The sequence below is a fragment of the Cydia fagiglandana genome, chromosome 5 (assembly GCF_963556715.1).
Source record: "Cydia fagiglandana chromosome 5, ilCydFagi1.1, whole genome shotgun sequence".
In the NCBI taxonomy this organism is placed as follows: Eukaryota; Metazoa; Arthropoda; class Insecta; order Lepidoptera; family Tortricidae; genus Cydia; species Cydia fagiglandana.
In genome coordinates this window covers 17,282,207-17,297,583 of record NC_085936.1, presented here as the reverse complement: position 1 = coordinate 17,297,583, position 15,377 = coordinate 17,282,207, and the positions used below count along the sequence as shown (strand labels likewise).

Here is a 15,377-nt window from a genome sequence, read left to right as displayed (position 1 = left end):
CTGAGTGTGGTATTCCATCTGTCCAATGTCATAGCATCTCACTCTCTCATTAAGCAAAATGTGAAACAAAATACACATTGGGCCAAGAAATTGGACAGGTGGAATATCATCCTAAGATAAGCGATGAATGGATGCAATCTTTTATTTCACTCTTCCTGCTTATTTTTAAATTTTTATAACTACTTTCACTAACTTTTCTCTGACATCACTAGATACTCTCTCTCTCTCTCTCTTCTAAGCTATATATCCCACATGTGCTGGGGTCAGAATTATGTGGCTTTCGTTTCCATTTCGCCCTATCCTTGACGTCGTTTTCGGATACTTTGCACTTAATCATTTCTTTTAGCACAATGTCCTTTCATCTTGTTTTCGGTTTACTTCTGCCTTTTTACCGGGTATGGAAAATCGTAGTTCGTGGCCATACTAGATATTATTTTACCTAATGACTAGTTATTCTTCACTTAAAAGGTTAAACAAAATTATCAGTACAAAAGTATATTAATTTCCTGCATACATTTTGTAGAAAAGTCTGAATTTCATTTTTTGTTGGCAACATTTTTAATGTGTCAAATCTGACAGTAGATTTTGTGATCTAACCTTCTTAAAGTTATTCATGCGGTAAGGCAAAGGCAAAGTAATACAGCCAGTAAAACGAAGTCAGCCTAAACTTACTCTTTGAGTCAGCCTCGGTTGCTCAGAAACATTGTGGCTCTTATAAAGGCTGTTTAATCAAAATCAAAACAAGAGTAGAATAGAAACGAAAAATTTCAAACTATAAAAGATGCGAACATTTTTGTTGTTAGGAGTCACGAACCCGATTTTTAGAAAATGATAACTATATGTAACCACTTTCCACGGTTTTTTAATCTCTTATCAGGGTCCGTAGCATTCCGTAGGCGCAGCTAAGATCGTTCGCCCCGTGACGAAAGGGCGCGGCGCGTTCGTGGTCACAGAACAAAAAATAGTACTAAGTACCTTACAGAAAGTACGCACTTCCTAAAAAACCGAAGTTTGACAGCAGTGTAGGGTCGAATCGTGCTGTCCCTTTTTAATATATGGTACTATCCCTTTCGGCTATTTAGCGTTGTCAAAATTCAAGCCATTATCTTATCTGTGTTCGTGCACGCAAAGGCACGTCAAGTTGTCTCAACCCTAATAATCGCTCGGCGAACGGAGCCGAGTTTGCCCGAGTGGGCGAATTTCGCACCCCTGATGACGCCAAATATTCCGTATGAAAAATATCAAGTAACCACCCAATAAGCCTGTAAGGTAAATAGGTTTACTAAAATTAATACAACATACTTTGCACAGCAACATTATTTATTCGCATGAATCATTAATATTACAAGTATTCGAATAGTAAACACTTATGGAATGCTCGTATACCCATTTGCGGAAGGTTTTGTGACCATATGTGTGCTTCATAATCATATGTTTACATAGTAAAGCAATTGGGGATAATTTTGATTGAATCTTATACTTTTTGTTTTTGAGACCTTCAGGTCAACTCAGCTATATATGCCCAAATATTTGCCTGCATCTCTTTCCTACAAAAAAGAAAGAAAAGAGACGCAGATCTTTATTTGCGCAAATACGACCAAGTAATTTATTCTCAAAGCTGCAAAATACTGGTCAACCTAAATTGTAACCCCCTTATTCATAAACAGGGGTCGGACAAAAAGTGCGGATGACGTAAAAATGACGTAATCTTGCACACAGGATGATGTTTGAGTTTGTATTTAAACTTCCGTGTCACGTACCTCCAAAAACGGAAAATTGCCACAATATTCGAGTAAAGATGACATTTTAGAAAGAGCGTTTTCTTATACATTAGTAAATATAAATTTTAGCTAAATATAATCGTGAAGATACAATAGCTAAACAATAACGAAGTCAATTTATTGTTCATCTGATTGACAATGTGTCAGTCAAAAACGTACTTACTCATTTCAAGTGGCGATATCGTTTAATAAAGAGGTTGATAAATGATAAGTGATAATTGTTTATGAAAATCAAAAATACTATTTGAAATCAACCCATAAGTGGTTTGACGTCATCCGCACTTTTTGTACGACCCCTGTTCATAAACGTTTACTAAAGTTGATAAGCCGATAATAATCGTTTGTCCCTTTCCATCATACCAATATGTCGGAAAGGGACAAACGATTATTATCGGCTTGGCAACTTTAGTAAACGTTTATGAATAAGGGGGTAATTATTTGCACTGGTTTCAATTTGACATATATAACTAACATTTACATTTCAAACATTTCGCTTAATCAAGCACAATCAATAATAAACGATTTACATTTTGTTAATTGAAGGTTTATATTATATAGCAACCTTCATTAAAAACCATATACAAAATATGTATGTTTATTCTGTCACTAGAACATTCCAAACAGTGCTAAAATCTATATATTTTACGAAATATATTTATATCCATCTTCAATTGCGCATTACAACAGCCATGTAATCACAAACATTTATAATTTTAACATTATAATCACAAATAACAATCACAACTTAAACAAAACTAATAGTCATTCAATTTTCATACACCCTTCTTTTTGACGTGATAACGTCTTACAAATCGATGAACACCGGTAGCATGCATGAAAGTGTCACGTTGTGGACAAATCTCCATGGTAACGTTGTGGACAAATCTCATTAGTAACATTACGGCCACATTTTCTTATAACGTTATCACGCAAAATTATCGCCGGTAAACCGGGACTTTACAGACAACCATATTTTTTTTAACTTTAAATAACTGATTTATTTAATTTGTTAATACGGCTTTCAAGGAATGGAATACATGAAAATAAGATCGCAGATGACTCATTGTTATGAATTGAAAGATAAATCTTCATTCTAGTAATTTATGGTTAATAAAATAGCGTATAATAAATAATAAGCACTAACAAGGTTGATGACACAAAATGGCAGTTATTTTTTAATCTATTAGGTACCTACATATTTATGTATTTGGGCAAAAAAAATTACATGTCAATGGTTCATATGTTATAAAATCTATTGTTTTGAAACAAGTGTTATTCACTTGTTTCGATTAATATGTCTGTCAGTTGGATGTCAATATTTTCATTGTTTAGAAAACTGTTAAAATATGGATACAGATGTAGTGCATAATTGTTTTCCATCGTATTTTCTCAGAAACTTTCGTATTTGTCATGCTACTTCAATCAATGTCAGTACTTTTGTACCGAGACTGACTGAAGTAGCAAGACAAGTTCGTACGTTTTCGTGAAAATACGATGGAAAATAATTATGCACTACATCTGTATCTAGCAAGTAGGTATTATTATTTCTAAAGGAAAACATTTAAAGATGCGCCCAGATCTTGCGATGATCCCGTTTCGTTCGCTATTCGCTAACGGCTCGGCCACGACTTGCGATGGCCATTTATGTAAGAGTGAGAAACGGCTATCTGAACTTTCGTTCCCACCAATGGCGGGACCCTAATAGTGTGTCTTTGGCGACATCTAGGTGCGCTTTTAATTATGCATGGTTTTATATCAACTGTTACAAACTTCAGCTCAATTCAGCTAGCGAATTATAAGGATTTTGTCAGTACAAAAATTAGTTACTAAAAAAATATTCTTAAGCTTAAATTATGGCTTACGTGCTACACGTATTCATGCATAATAGAAAATAAAGTGATCGAAATATTTCTGTGGTGTCACCAAAATTAAACACTACATGTTATAAATATAAATGCTTGATGAACGGAAATCATTGTGATATGCATAACATATTAATTCGAAAAGTTTATTTATAGTTTAATTTTGGCGAATGTCAAATACTATACAACATAATACATAAAAAATATTATATTCGCTTCAGTATAAAACATTAGTAATAAGATACATTTTAGGTGCCTGCTTTTAGCTTTAGCTTAAGTAGTGTTACAAACTAAAAATCCATATTATGCTGTATAATATCGACTAGAAAACTTGAACATAAAAACAACTGCTCCAAAGTTAAGCTTATACTAAGTTCATGAGTCATGAACGGTTAAAAAAGTGATTGATTATTTGTGAAACAAAAAGAACTACTTAAACATAAGTAACTTATTTTGCTACCCCATTAACCTGTTTCGGTTTTCCGTTTTCAATAGTTGTTTTTTCTTCAGTTAGGCTAAGAGATGATAGGGATATGTCGTCTTCTTCATCTGTAAACATAGAAAAAAAAAAGACTTTATAAGAAAAGTTAATTAGTGGATTGTTAACCAAGGGATGAAATGATGCCTTTCACCCAAGTTAAACACTTCATCGACAATTTAGGCAAAAGTATCGTTACTTATGAAATGGGGAGTCAAATATCAGAATGGAAATTGTATAACAAATCCATTTATACCCAAATTTCAATTGCTTATCGTAAAAAAATTAATAAAATCGTACTTGGAACCTAAAATGCTCCAGTGCAGAAACGTATCATTTTCTGCACACCTTTTAGAACAACAATGACCCTCTTTCAGAGCATGAGAAATGAAAAAATATTTCACCACATACTTGTCATAATAGTTACTGTCTGTACTGTAGGGTACAACAGTAGAAATGAACTTGAAAGCTATTACAACACTCACCAGAACTGACGTCAGACAGGTTTCTGGGACTCAGCCGGCACCCTTTAGACATGTAGTTCTTGAGTTTACCCAGCGACGCGAGTATTAGCCTGGAAAAATACAAATTCTTGAAGTTAAAATGAAGCAATTATTCACGCAAACCTTAGTTTCAATAATAGTAGATTTAATTTGGTCAGATCGGAAGTTGTGTTATAACACCTCGAGTCTCGCTGACGTAATATTGTGTCGGCAGTGGCGGATTAGCAGTCTTTGCCGCCCTAGGCCCCAGGCTCTGTAGTCGCCCCTTTCTTAGCAGCCATCATAATTGACTACATTTGAGTTATTTCCTGTTATCATCAGCGAATTTTTTGTCACCATTTGCCGCCCTAGGCCCGGGCCTACTTGGCCTTAGGGCAAGTCCGCCACTGTGTGTCGGTGACGTAACAAATCCTAACCACATGATTTCATGCAAAATATATGAAGTCTAAAACCCCGGCTTAAAGTATAGATAGAAAAATTCCTGTTTCCAAAATAGTATGTCTAAAATTGTATATTATTATGCCTCGAGCCACTCGATGTACCTCACTGTGTACCGGTGCCTTGTGTGTGTCTGTGTGTGTGTGTATACTCACCCAAGGAACGGTGGACTGGGCGGCAGCGGGCGCGACAGATACTCCGGATGAAACTGCACGGACACGTAGTACGGGTGGTTCTCGATCATGGCGACCTCCATACGGGTCTTGGACTCGTCTTTACCGACGAATCTGAGTCCGCCGGCATCGAGCCGTTCTATGTACTCGGGGTTCACCTGCTACCTTGTGTGTATGTATGTGTGACTGTGTGTGTATACTCACCCAAGGAACGGTGGGCTGGGCGACAGCGGGCGCGACAGATACTCCGGATGAAACTGCACGGACACGTAGTACGGGTGGTTCTCGACCATGGCGACTTCCATACGGGTCTTGGTCTCGTCTTTGCCGACGAATCTGAGTCCGCCGGCCTCGAGCCGCTCTATGTACTCGGGGTTGACTTCGTAGCGGTGTCGGTGGCGCTCCTCGATCACGTCCCGTTTGTATAGTTGAGCTAGAAATAAATGTTAAATAGGTTATTGGTTGTGTGAATTGAAGGTACTATGCCCACTGCTGAAGGCCCACTGATTAAGTCCGCCGGACGGTATTGGCCTGTCAGTTGTTCGGAACTGTCAAAATTTTGTTGTAGCTGACAGGCCGATACCGTCCGGCGGACTGTTAAACAGTGGGCCCCTTAACTAACAGATTAGACTAAGTTCCATATAAGTTTTCCTCTTCCTCAGCCTCATAGTGCCTCCCATAATCCCCAGATGATGTTTCTGTCATCTGATGTCACTTACAGTCCAGACATTCAGGTTGAGGTTAAAGTGAGCCGATCTCTCGAACAAGTCCGAAGTTCCGAACAATATCGGCTCACTTTATATTTCGTCAACTTTACTTACTGTAGGTATTTAAGAACAAACTACCTTTTTTTTTTACATGGTGAATGCGTCTATGCATACCGCCGGGCCTGGGAGAAACCCGGACGATTATGTGAGACTCAGGGCTGTAAAGAGGCCCCACTACCCACTAAACCCCATGGTGTCCTCTCGCCGCTATGGTTGCGGGGTTACGGGGAAGCTCGCGCAATGCGTCCGCGACCCCGCAGCGGCTATCCTGACTAGGATCCATACCCCTATTTTTTTGTGATCTTCCCTGTGGAAGCGCTTCCGGAACACGAGGTTGCGCATACCATCTCGGAAGAACAAACTACCTACCCCAACCCCAAAGCGTGTCAACCCCAAATAATTAAAAGCGAGGCCGAAGGCTTCCAAGTGTTTTACCAACTTACTTATTAGACTAGGCTCCAAATAAGTCTTCCTCTTCCCTAACCTCATAGTACCCCCCATATTCCCCGGATGGTGTTCCGGCATGTCTATAACCAGCTTATCTTCGCACTGCGGATTCACTTCTGTACTATTAGCACCCTTCAGACCGAGGACATTTCTAGCAAACTCGATGACGGACGCTTGGAGACCGAGACATATGCCTAGGAAGGGTTTTTGTGTTTCGCGGCACCATTGGCAGGCCTCGATCTTGCCTTCCATGCCTCTTTGGCCGAATCCACCAGGGACTATGACGCCACTGTGAAAAAATATGTTAATTAGTAACGAGAAGGTAAAAAAAAAGTTAAAGTAATTTTTAGATTCCGAATCCTAATCGGAAGTTTTCTGTGTCAAATACGTAAATAACTATATAATCACGGTCTAATACAATTGGAATAATTCATGAGTGCATAAATCGAGTTGCACTTAGGAAAACTAGTAATAGTAAATAGCGCCACCTACAACAATGATGAGGCACGTTATAGATATGTACAGTCATCAGCAATAGTATCTTACACAACTAGGGCCGCAAAAATATATGACGCGCTCTTATTGCGCTCCAAATAAGAACGTGTCACATATTTTTGCGGCCCCAGTTGTGTAAGATACTATTGCTGATGACTCTACGAGTAGGTTCTTTGTTAGTATTCTATATTTACTAGCCCTTGATTTCTTTGGTGCATCCTAATTTCTGCTTTGCATAAAAGAAACTTGTAACATATTTTACTTACTCGCTTTTGCAAAGATCCTGCCATGCCTTATGATAGCTGACCGGGTCGTCAATTTTCGTCTGCCGCTCCAAAGACACAGCTTCTATATACGTCAGATTTAGTTTGCTGCTAGCAGCGATACAGGCATGTTGTAAAGCTTTAGTTACACTTGCGTAGCTGTCTTCTAGTTTAGTGTATTTGCCGACTAAAGCGATGTTGACTTCTTTACGTAAGTTGTCTACGCGTTTGGCTAGATTGCGCCACTTTTGCATGAATCTGGAAATAAAAGTAGTTTAGAAACTAACGCGAGAACCTTTAAGCTATTGTTAAAATGTGGGTTAATGATCAGCATGGTTTGGTTGCCTCCTTTTAAATCGATAACGATAACCTGGTTTTGATGTATAGGTATTTTGGCATGTACATTTACATTGCAATAGATTAATTGACATACATAATTTTATCCACCCCTTGGGGAGGAAGCGTAAATGAAAACTATGCTAACACGCGAATAGAGTGAGATAAATGCAAGCAATAAAGGCTCCGTCATACAGGCGCATTTTCATGGCGGCGCGTGAGCGGGGCGCGCCGCTTTTACATATAAAATGCTCACGCTCCGCCCGGAAAACGCGCCTGTATGACGTGACCTTAAATGTGGAGACCCCCTATGTCTATGTCTTTGACCGCTAAATACGTCAATTGACGCGTGCGGCAATGTCGACCTTAGTGCATTCCAGCAAGCATCACGATGACGCGTCGAGCACGATAGGCGTGGCGCTCAAGGGGTAAAAATCACGAAAAATTCAACAAGTCTATACTTGTTCCTTTTTTTTTCTCGATTGGTAATTACAACGTTTACTAACCTCCCTGGCCTGGGCATAGAGATGTTGAGCTGCAGCCGCTCGTTCAGGTATGTGACGACACCCTGCGCTTCCATCAGGAGAGGCACGTGGTATACTGAAGTCAAGTCGTGGATGCAGATTACCTATGACAATTTAAATTGATTTTAAATACGAAAGAAATGCCTCCCATGCTAGGAGTAATTAGTTAGGAGAAATATATTTACAAAAATAAATATATCTAGTGGTTCTGAGATCTGTATGTATACTTCGCCATTTTAAAAAACCGGACAAGTGCGAGACGGGCTCGGCCACCAGAACAGCCCACAACAACAGAAATACATCACCTGTGATAATTTCAACTATCTAGCTATCACGGTTCATAAGATACAGCCTGGTGACAGACAGATGGAGTCTTAGTAATAGGGTCCCGTGGGTTGGGTTGGGTATGGAACCCTAAAAAAATCGTTTAAATCATTTAGATATTATCAAACCCGCAGATATCGAACCACTAAATTTCACGAGAATCGGTTGAAAAACGCAAGTTGTAAAAGGAAAAGTCAGCGTACGAAAGAAACCTGAAAAGGAGACCCTTTGCTTGCATTAATTATTAATATTTTTTTTTTTTTAAGTTGCCTATATTTTTTTATTACTTACATGAGTTGTATAATTTTGCAACATACTGAGATGAGATATTGTTTAAAACAAAGAAAATAAACACACAAAAAGAAGGTATGTATCTCACTTGATCAGGGGCGACGTGGCAGAAGTTAGATATCTTCTCCTTCACAGTGTGATTGATAGGCTTCTCGGAGCGACACAGTATCAGGTCTGGTGACAAGCCCAGACCACGCAGTTCTCGCACTGAAGACTGTGTTGGCTTCGTCTTCGGCTCTCCTGTTGATTTTGGCTAGAAAAATAGAGAATTACTTTTATAGGTGTTTACTATGCAACAAAGATTTACCAGATACTCTTTATGACATATGATATAACTCAAGAGGCATAAAGATCAAGCTTTTATGGATCAGCCTAATCGTATATTGAGCTTACATAGTGTTATGGTCTTGATACTTGGTCCTTTGTACAAAATAAGTACTTTGTACGAAATAATATTAATGTAAACGAGGTAAATGGAATTTAAATTCTAAACATATGTATACTGCTCTTTTCTTCTCTATTCTCTTTATGAAATGAGACTGTAAATATTGTAATCATGTAAGTGAATGAGGGGAAAAGCAAATGGTTATGTATTTAAGGCAACTCACAAATCTCACAATATCATATTTAAATAAGATGAATCGTTTTGTTTAGTGAAGTATGAAAGACATCTACATATGTAGGTGTTGTTCAAATTTTTTTACTACGCCTACTTTTATGCTGTGACATTAAATAAATAAAAATAACATGAAACACTATACATAAAAATAGTTATTTGTTTTACAAGAGGGCAAAGTTGTTGTTTAACCGCTCGTGCTAATATTGATACGCGAGTAAGCGAGATTCCAGAATTGAACCACGAGCGTAGCGGGTGGTTCGAAAAATGGAATCTTGAGCGTTGCGAGGGTTAAACAAAATTTGCCCCCGAGTGAAACACAAAATTTTTCACCACACCAACCCAACCAAACAAAATCAAATCCAAATGAAAGTTATTAAATATTTATCATCCTAAATCATCATTTAAAAGACAATTCTACCAGCAAACATAAGTAAACAACTCAAAATTTGCATTTGATTACTTTGCCTTACATGTGAATAAAATGCAACTTTGCTATCAGTTTTTGAAGTGCAAAGTAAGGCTTTCCGAGCTGGTGTGGTGAAAATAGAATTCTTAAATTTTATATTTATGTGCTTGTGTTTAATGAAACCATAAATCAAATGATTGAACACATGATGTAAGTATACAGTGTGGAAAGATAAGTCGGGCCCTGGAGGGAAACTACCTTAAATCCTTAAGATGGCTCATTTTACTTAAAGGAGACATTCCTTTATTTTTAAAAAGAAACAAAACTGCATTCAAAGTATTTTTCTTTTTTTTTCTTCAATTTGGCTTGTCTAAAAAAATCTTTGAGTACTAAATATTAGATTTTATGGATATTTTATACGACAGACGTGTGTAAGACCTAATGTTTCTTGGAGAAATGTTATCCTAAACATTAACTGTATCGACTAGTAGAATAAAATTGCGAGTGTTTATTTTTGGGAATTTTTAGTCGGTTCGAGTCCCGGGCGAGGCAAGCGAGTTTTAGAAAATCTTGAAATGCAATATTGATTCTTTTTGAAAATAAAGGAAAGTCTCCTTTAAGTAAAATGAGCCAGCTTAAGTATTTAGGGTAGTTTCCCTCCAGGGCCCGACTTATCTTTCCACACTGTATATACTATGTATAATATTCATATTTAAGCCAAATGATATACACACCACACCTATAATATAATACTAATTATACCCAACTACATCTACTTGGCACCAAACAATAAATTCATAAATAATTATCTAACATGTGTGCAGTATTCAAAATCCAAATACATAATGAGTGCAAGTGCATGCCAATGCCAACATTAAACTTTACTTGTTGTCCAAAAGCAGCAAATGGCCGTGTCTGGGAAAAATACAATTTAAACATAGACCATTAGCTGTGTAATGTGTTTAAAGGAATTAATTACAATGTACGGATGTAGTGCATGATTATTTTTCATCGTATTTTCACGGAAACGTACGAACGTGTCTTGCTATTTCAGTCAGTCTCGGTATAAAAGGACTGAGGTTGACTGAAGCAGCATGACAAATACGATAGTTTCCGAGAAAGTACGATAGTAAACAATTATGCACTACATCTGTATTTAATATTCATCATGACCAGGGGTCGGACAAAAAGTGCGGATGACGTCAAACCACTTATAGGATGATTTCAAATAGTATTTTTGATTTTCATAAACAATTATCATTTATCAACCTCTTTATTAAACGATATCGCCACTTGAAATGAGTAAGTACGTTTTTGACTGACACATTGTCAATCAGATGAACAATAAATTGACTTCGTTATTGTTTAGCTATTGTATCTTCACGATTATATTTAGCTAAAATTTATATTTACTAATGTATAAGAAAACGCTCTAAAATGTCATCTTTACTCGAATATTGTGGCAATTTTCCGTTTTTGGAGGTACGTGACAAACACGTATACTGCTCTTGCTGTAATCAAGATATACCAACGAAGGTAAGCAATATTAAAAGACATTTATTCGTGAAATTTATTTTATTCACTACATCACCTTACCACCTGTATTATTAATTCCATGGATTTATTTACGATTATTTTGTTACTTCATTAATAATACTTTGTTACTACATGTACATGTCACACGGAAGTTTAAATACAAACTCAAACATCATCCTGTGTGCAAGATTACGTCATTTTTACGTCATCCGCACTTTTTGTCCGACCCCTGATCATGACAAACAATACGTGTATTCTGTAAAAGATCTAGATTCTTGTATTGTTCTAGTGGAAAATGAACAGCAAAACTTAATTCAAACTTTTTGCAGGTGTTAGCAAGTGTCACTCTATGGTCCAATTTATTTTATTTTTTTGGGGATTTCACAAATATTTCCAGAATATGGCATATTATTTGCTATTCTGGCATTAGACAAGCAACATTATCATTAGTTTAATAAAAAGTTTGTTTAAATGTTAGATTCCATGTACTGACAGACTGATAAAGGCAATAAAAGTTATGTTAGAATTTGTTTTATATAGTACCAGGTTTTATACAATAATCCTTGTTGTTTTAGTTTTATATATGTCCTACATACAAGTGTTAATACAAAAAAAAAATTAAAAGCCACTAAGGAGGTAGTGATGACTTGATAAGAATGGATAGCCCTTCAGTGCCTATTAAAGGTTCCATCACACAGGCGCGTTTTCTGGGCGGGGCGTGAGCGGGGCGCGCCGCTTCTACGTATGAAACGCTCACACCCCACCCGGAAAACGCACCTTTGTGACGGAACCTTCAATGCGATTTGTGGAATTCTATGACAATTACAACAGTGTTAATCAGATTGTATTGTAATTGTTAGCAAACATATGTCATAAAGTTGATTAAGTTTCTAGTACTTAGCAAAAAAAAATTCAATTCATCTTCACAAATTACATGCAAGAATGATTAGTTAGAGAAAAGAGATATCATGCAGATGCCCTGACGTCTCTTTTCCCATAAACACCAAAAATATTTTTTTAACTTACCATTGGTACTAGAGATACATGAGCACAGCAGAAGTTTTCTTTCTTCACTCGGAATTGAAACTGCCTAAAAGCCTCCACAAATGACATGCCCTCTATGTCACCGATAGTTCCACCGAGTTCCACAATGCAGACTCGAGGAGGAGTGTTCTCTGCGGTGACTGGGATGTGTGCTACACGTTGGACCCATTCTTGTATGGCGTCAGTTATATGAGGAATCACTAAAGTAACAACATAATAAATTGTTAGATGTTTGAAAATTTTCTTTCTAAAATTGTTTTTTAAGCTTCTTGTTGGACCATATTTAGGTTTTTTTTTTTATATCGAATGGATTCGTTTTTAAGATTCTAAGTCAATTACACCTTTCTAAATTTGTCAAATGAACTGAGTAGGTATAACATCAAAATTTTGGGGTTCCATAACCATAATGGTATACGAATCATGCAACTATTGATTGTTGCAACCATAATTCATTGATCTCTATGATGTCATTTTAAAAGCGCTTTTGCCTGTAGTTTACATTAAAGATATGTTGATCATTTATCATTTTAACCTACACTATCTAATCCAATAGGCACACTTAAGAATACTTGTCTTCTCAGAATTTTTGATGCGTACCCTGAACTGTTTTGCCGAGGTAGTCACCGCGACGTTCGCGCTCGATCACCTGCTGATATATCTTCCCTGTTGTTATGTTATTGTCCCGATGCAAGGTGATGTCCAAGAAGCGCTCGTAGTTGCCAAGATCAAGGTCCACTTCCCCGCCGTCGTCCAATACGTAAACTTCACCTACAAAACAAAAATAGAATGCATCCGCCGCAACGCAATTTATTTCGGAAGCTTCCTGCGACGCTCCAATAGGTTAAAGGAACCACTTACCATGCTCGTATGGAGAGAAAGTGCCTGCGTCGATGTTAATATACGGATCGATCTTAATAGAAGTCACGTCTATGCCGCAGCTTTTTAAAATAGTACCGAAAGAACTTGCGATGACACCTTTCCCTACACCACTTATCACTCCTCCGGTAACTAAAATGTATTTCATATCCGACATTGTGATGTTCACACTAAATCATTTGATAACGTGGAGAAGAGATTTACGACTGAACCGGGCTCCCGTTATATTATTTCTATGAGTCCGGTTAATACACGACCAAATAATGTACAGCCCAATAATAGGCGTCCACTTTTTTGGATGCGTATTATTGGGTTGTACACTACTGCCCTGTTCAAAGAGTGGCTTCGTATTATTGGCAAGGACCGAGCTTGTACACCCTGATAACGCTCAACCCAATAATACACGACCCAATAATACGAATCCATTTAGTGGACGCCGAATATTGGTCGCATATTATTGGCCCGTACCGATAATGTTCGACCCGGGATTGCTCAACCCAAGAATGTACAGCCCAATAATTGGCGTCCACTTTTCGCTCCACACCACAGACTATAAATATTTGACACATAGAGTGATATTCTAGGGATGGGGCGACGATTTTTAAGTTTACGATTCAGTAATGTTGCCATGCGCAAAAAATAAGCAGATAATGGTAAGGTTAAGTAGCTAACATATTATCGCACCGCACCGCGATCTTGGTGCGTCGCGCCCATAAGTAAGAGCGAGAAAGAGATATATTTTTCTTCAGCCCGCTCCAGACTATGCGCGTGAATCGCGGGCGAAGCCGCGAACGCGAGTGTGGAGTCGATTTCGCTGTCTGCGAACATCGACGCCACACTTGCGTTCGCGGCTTCGCGCCGCAATTCGCGCACGAGTGTGGAGGGGGCTTCCCAGACGGAAACAATTGTTCGATCCATGAAATGTATACTTGGTCAAGCAGATCTGGTCAGTAGAAAAAGGCGGCAAATTTGAAAAATTTAGGCGCGTAGGGATCTCTTCCCATAGAAAATTTGAATTTCGCGCCTTTTTTTATTGATAAGATTTGCAAAACCAGCTATAATTAGAATAGAATGACAGAGAATGCAATTTGCACGCACCGCGACCCTTCGCACCGGTAAGTGAGGGCGAGAAAAAGATATCTGTTTCTCGCTCTCATTCATGAGTGCGACGCACCAGGGTCGCGGTGCGGTGCGATAGTGTGTTAGCTACTTTAAATGAGTATAGTTTTCCTGGTTCTTAGGCCCCGTTCGCACGACAGCTTTTTCAACGCGCGTTAAAAAAAGCGTTTGAATGACACAAATGGATAACCATTTATGTATTCACACGACAACGGTGACGCTTTTATTCAGTGTTGTTGGATTTTAGACTTTAAGCTTTGGTCGTTAAGTCGAATTTAGAGTGCGACCAGATTCAAGCGCTTTTTTAACGCGCGTTGAAAAAGCTGTCGTGCGAATGGGGGTTACTGACTGTCAAATTGGTTTGACCAGAGATACATATGTTTGACGAACTATAATTAAGTCTTCGTCACACAGGCGCGTTTTACGGGTGGCGCGCGAGCGGGGCGTGAGCGTTTTATATGTAAAGTAGCTATAGGTGGTCAAGCAAATCTTGTCAGTAAAAAAAGGCGTGAAATTAAAATTTTCTATGGGACGATATCCCTTCGCGCCTACATTTTTCCAATTTGCCGCCTTTTTCTACTAACAAAGAAAAGAGATATACGTTTCTCGCTCTCACTTATGGGTGCGACACTCCAAGGTCACGGTGCGGTGCGATAGTCTGTTAAGCCCCCCATTCACACTCTACCTTGTAGTTCGCCTCGTAATCCGCCTCGTTGGGTAGGATCGTGTATGGGGGTTGCGGACTACGAGCCGTCCTACAAACTCAAGTAGGATGCCATAGTACTGGTGATGGACGGCAAAACAGAGGGCCTACCGCGAACCACGTTCGACGTGTTGCCCCTCCGTCGCGCGTGTAAATTCGTACGTAAGTGTGACAGGGCAGGGGTGCTGCCTAGCACGTCCAACGTGGTTCGCGGTAGGCCCTTAGTACCGTGTGTAAGCTATTTCTTGCTCCGTAGTCCTGTGAGGCGGACTACAAAGTAGGATGGTGTGTGAGCTATATCTTACACCGTAGTCCTGCGAGGCGGACGACAAGGTAGGAGTGTGAATGAGGGGCTTTAGTTACGCGGCGCGCCCCGCTCACGCGCCGCCCGG

General features: G+C 38.7%; 1 protein-coding gene and 1 long non-coding RNA gene across 4 annotated transcripts in view; both read right to left on the bottom strand.

The window, feature by feature from the left end:
• Window positions 1–1,302: 1,302 nt before the first annotated feature.
• LOC134664604 (uncharacterized) overlaps window positions 1,303–15,377 on the bottom strand; it is a 484,236-nt gene continuing 470,161 nt past the window's right edge. Inside the window, exon 2 of the long non-coding RNA XR_010098269.1 lies at window positions 1,303–1,637. This is a non-coding gene — a long non-coding RNA (uncharacterized LOC134664604). The remainder of the gene's footprint in view (window positions 1,638–15,377) is intronic.
• Window positions 2,138–13,394, bottom strand: LOC134664586 (CTP synthase). 3 transcript variants are annotated; one of them, XM_063521305.1, is made up of 12 exons: window positions 13,146–13,394; window positions 12,885–13,055; window positions 12,270–12,487; window positions 10,593–10,622; window positions 8,771–8,935; window positions 8,050–8,171; window positions 7,211–7,465; window positions 6,446–6,738; window positions 5,616–5,668; window positions 5,218–5,393; window positions 4,607–4,695; window positions 2,138–4,192 (listed from the first exon to the last, which is right to left on the bottom strand). In XM_063521305.1, the coding sequence occupies exons 1-12, from the start codon at window positions 13,318–13,320 to the stop codon at window positions 4,092–4,094; spliced, it is 1,848 nt and encodes a 615-aa protein (XP_063377375.1). In that variant the 5' UTR covers window positions 13,321–13,394; the 3' UTR covers window positions 2,138–4,091. The 3 variants fall into 3 exon arrangements, with proteins under 3 accessions (XP_063377375.1, XP_063377374.1, XP_063377377.1); XM_063521304.1 differs by lacking the exon at window positions 5,218–5,393 and having other exon boundaries at window positions 2,140–4,192; window positions 5,440–5,668; XM_063521307.1 differs by lacking the exons at window positions 5,218–5,393; window positions 10,593–10,622 and having other exon boundaries at window positions 2,144–4,192; window positions 5,440–5,668.